Source organism: Myotis lucifugus, unplaced genomic scaffold (assembly GCF_000147115.1).
Source record: "Myotis lucifugus unplaced genomic scaffold, Myoluc2.0 scaffold_3719, whole genome shotgun sequence".
NCBI lineage: Eukaryota > Metazoa > Chordata > Mammalia > Chiroptera > Vespertilionidae > Myotis > Myotis lucifugus.
Window position 1 is genome coordinate 9,920 of NW_005874767.1, and position 4,173 is coordinate 14,092.

A 4,173-nucleotide genomic window follows, 5' to 3' on the forward strand; every position below is an offset into this window, starting at 1 on the left:
TATAAATACAGATATATATATTTCCCCCCACCCCATGGTTCTTACAGAAGGGTTAGAAATGGAGTTTGAGCTCATTGGAATGGGATCTTTCATAAGGATCCAGGAAGCTTTGCTCTAAATCCTAGCTCTGCTTAAGGACTGTGTGACTGGGCACACCACTCCTCTTTCCTCGCCTCGGTTTCCTCATCTGTAACAACGGGGCACTGGAACTTGAACTTCTCCAAGGGCCTTTCCACAGGAATGGTTCCTCACTTCAGGGAGGGGGAAGTGAGGGGGAGGGTCCTAGAGACTTCCCAGCTCTCCCTGGTGCCGGGACGCACGGCCTCCCAGGGATGGGAGACGCTCTTGGAGGCCAGCTCTGAGTTTGGACATCTGAAGGACAGGGCAGGCTGGGTGCAGTGTGGGCTGTGGCTACGGGCCAGAATCAACGCCTCCTTCGTCCAGCTTGGCGGACAGGAGGTAGCTCTGGATACCAGGGGCAAGTAGGTGGTTAGGGGGAGCCTTGTCCCCCAGATTAAACCATGGGCGCCTGGTGGTGTGTCTGTGAGTGTGCTTCTGGGGCCTGGCCTCTGCCCATGCTTCTATCTACCTAAGTGCCCAGCAGGCAGGGAGCCAGCTGCTAAAGGAACCAATGCCTGTGAGGATACGTCCCCACCCCTGTGTCCCAGGACTGAGGGCGGGCACTGTCATTGCCCCCCAGCCTGCCCAGGTGCTGTACCAACCCAGGTCCTCCCTTCTGGCTTCCCCGCCTCCCTTGATCCTTCAGAATCCCCACGTAATAACCGGATGGGATTAATTAGCTGGCTGCCCCCGCCCCCTAGCTCAGGGATTCTGGGATAGGGCCTGGGGACCATAGAAATAGGGGCGGAGGAGAATGCTAAGTGTGAGGTGAAGGGACAGGGACAGGGTTCTGCTTGGAAGGAGAGAGAGTGGGGTCGTGGTTGGCCCAGCCTGGGTTTCCACTGGGGAGGGCAGGGCCTGGGCCACTCCTAAAGGTCAGTGAGATTAGGATGCTCCATGTCTAATCTGTCAGTTTAACCAGATCCCAGCTCTGAATCTGTCTCTCCCTGCCTAGCTCATGGGTCGTGAATGAGGACAAGTCCCAGACACCACCTCAGACCCCATGAGGGACCTGCCGATGACAGGGTGTCCGGTTTCTCCATTCTGCTCAGGGTCCTGCACCTGCTTTGGCTGCAAGGCCTGGGAATGAGAGTGGGGTGGGGTTAGGGCCTCAGATGCAGGAGGACTCTGAGAGGAGGGAGGGGAGCAAGAGTATGGGGGGGGGGGGGCGTGCACCTGAAGTGAGGCGAGTTGGAGAGAAGGGAAAGGACCCTGAGCAGGGGCTAAGGAATCAGAGAAGGTGGGAGGGTGCTGAGGAAAGGGGAGTTGTCCGGGGAGGATGCTACAATAAAGGGAGGAGCTAGATGGCGCCAAAAAGGCGGGGCCTGTGCTTTCACTATATTTGGCCTTTGCCTATTATCCCATTCTCCTTGACAGGTACCAAACAGCATAATATTTAAAAAATATATATATTTTTTATTGATTTCAGAAAGGGAGGGGGGGAGAGAGAGAAACATCAATGATGAGAGAGAATCGTTGATTGGCTGCCTCCTGCACGCCCCAGTAACCGGGGCACGTGCCCTGATCAGAATCGAACCATGACCTCCAGGTTCATAGGTCAACGCTCAACCACTGAGCCATGCCAGCCGGACCAAATAGTGTAACATTGAAAAGACAGAATAAGTGTTTTTTGCACCACTTCTTAACTCTGGAGAGGCTGGGGTGGATGGGAGGGGGGTAAGAAAAGGATCTGGAGAACGGAGGGGCCAGACAGGGAGAAAGGAGGCCAAAAGAAAGGTGAGCCTGGGGGGGGGAGGGGGAGAGAAGAGAGCGACCAAAGGACTTGTATGCATGCATATACGCATAATCAATGAACACGGACAGCAGAGGGGTGAGGGCATGTGCTGGGGGTGGGAGTGGCCAGGGAGAGGTCAATGGGGGGAAAGGAGACATATGTCATACTTTCAACAATAAAGAATTTAAATTAAAAAAAAAAAGTGAGCCAAAACTGCTCCCGGTTGCGTGGCAACAGCTGTCGTCAAAAGGAAGCTTGGTTGCTAAGGAGCTGTGGCTCGGAGAACAACCGACAGCTGGGGCCCCGCCCCCTGGAACAAGTGCCGACCCCCAGCAACGCTCCACTAGCGCCGGGCTCGGCGGAAATCGCATCCCGTTGCCCAAACTCCTGGCTCCGGCGAAGCCCTCACGGCTCCCACGCAGTCCCACCTCCAAGCAATTCCTTTCCGGGGCTCCTCATAGGCGGGCAAGCCAGCCACGTGACTTCTTTTGTTTCAGAGGCGGTGCCCAGCCCTCGGCCCGCAGTCTGATTGGTCCGAGGGGCCGTCTATCTCCGACCGACACTGCTACGCCTGCTCCTTGCGCGCTGATTGGCCCAGGAGAACGGTCCTTCGGCATCGAGGGCGGAGCAGACGGGAGGGCCCGGACTGGATTGGGCGGTGTCAAAACGAGGGGCGGTCCCTACTGGCGGGGCGGTTGGGAGGCGAAGGGAGAGTCTTTTCAGCGCTGAGGACTGGCGCTGAGGAGGCGGCGGTGGCTCCCGGGGCGTTTGAGCGGGCTCACCCGAGCCCGCGGGCCAACGCGGAACCAGGCCCGACTGGCGGGACCGCCCCGGACTCCCCGCGGGGCTTCCTAGCCGCCATGGAGGACGGCGTCTACGGTAGGTCGGCGAGGGGTGGGGCCCGCTAGGGGCGGATGAAGCCCCTTGTCCCCCACGTTCCGCCGCGAACGCTGCCCCCGGCGCGCGCCTCTCGGAGCTGCTCGGCACCGCCGCCGCCGCCGCGTTTTTGTGGGGCTCGGGATGGGCTTCCGGCGGGGCCCGAGAGCGGGGCGTTCCAGGCCATTGTTTGGGCCGATCCTGTTTCCGGTGGCGGCGGGAGGGGGCGGGATGAGCGGTGGAGCGGAGGCCGCGGCGGAACCATTCCCCCCCGGAGGGGCCGGGCGAGCCCAGGGGCTGCTGGGAGCAGGGAGGGGGGCACCTGGGGGCCGAGGGGTGAGGGAGAAATCTTGGGGCTCCAGAGACCCCCCCCGGAGACCGTGGCCTCTGGTGCCCCGCCCCCTTCCCCAACTCCCGCGAGCTGTCATCAGCGTCCCCTGCCATAGTTACTTCTCATGGGCCCGGGAGGCCGGACACCCAGGCCCGCGGCTGCATCGCTGAGAATGGAAGTAGGAAGCCAAGGCCTCGGCCCCTTTGCAAGTAATGAGCCCACAGTTCAGACTTCCAGCCGCCTTCTTCCCCAGGACTCAATCCAGGCCCCCAGCCCCTTCCCCCGGCAGACATAAGAGGCCTGACCCTCATCTTCACCCTCCCTCTGAACCCAGGGGTCATGCCCCCCAGCCCTGTAAAAATCCAGGTTGCAGGAAAACAGGCTCCCCGTCCCCCCAGAACTGACCTCCATCTAACCCCTGACCCCCCCAGAGCCCCCAGACCTGACTCCAGAGGAGCGGATGGAGCTGGAAAACATCCGGCGGCGGAAGCAGGAGCTGCTGGTGGAGATCCAGCGCCTGCGCGAGGAGCTCAGCGAAGCCATGAGCGAGGTGGAGGGTCTAGAGGCCAATGAGGGCAGGTGAGGACTGGAGTCGGGAACTTGGGGGGTCGTGGGGCCAGGCCAGGGGCCAGGGCTGCCCAGACATTGACCCTCCACCCCCCTGCTCTCTGCCTCTGCAGTAAGACCTTGCAGCGGAACCGGAAGATGGCAATGGGCCGGAAGAAGTTCAACATGGACCCCAAGAAGGTGTTTGGGGCCACGGGGCTGGGGGCAGCCTGGCGGACATCCTGAGGGGGTGTGATGGTTTAAAGGCCTACTTTAGGGGGACAGACTTGGTCCCAATCCCTGGATTTCGCGGGGTCGACTGTCCATTTGTTCCCTGAACATTAGCCAAGTGGAAGCCCCCAGACCTTTGTGCTGTGTCCTCCGCCGGGCGGTCCTCTTTCCCTTCTTGTTCATATTTCTGGACCCACTTCTGGTGTCACCTAGACTCCCAGGAGGAGCTGGTGTCTGGTAGGAAACAGACAGTGACATGCTCAGCGGTGTCATGACAGAGGCCCCGTGGCTGGGGACACTCAGGAGGGAGCCGGGGGCGTCAGGGAGGACTCCC

The 4,173-nt window shown here is 60.5% G+C and overlaps 1 protein-coding gene across 1 annotated transcript; it reads left to right on the forward strand.

Annotated features, from left to right (window-relative positions):
- Positions 1 to 2,527: 2,527 nt before the first annotated feature.
- Positions 2,528 to 3,893, forward strand: LOC102423583 (cytohesin-2). Its single transcript, XM_006108824.3, has 3 exons — positions 2,528 to 2,734; positions 3,494 to 3,641; positions 3,743 to 3,893. Exons 1-3 carry the CDS (start codon positions 2,716 to 2,718, stop codon positions 3,852 to 3,854), a joined length of 279 nt encoding a protein of 92 aa, XP_006108886.1. The 5' UTR covers positions 2,528 to 2,715; the 3' UTR covers positions 3,855 to 3,893.
- Positions 3,894 to 4,173: the final 280 nt, after the last annotated feature.

What these genes read in the sequence shown, in the direction of transcription:
- LOC102423583 (XM_006108824.3), top strand. An exon ending in CTAGAGGCCAATGAGGGCAG is followed by an intron (nt 3,642 to 3,742) that starts GTGAGGACTGGA and finishes CTGCCTCTGCAG; the next exon opens with TAAGACCTTGCAGCGGAACC.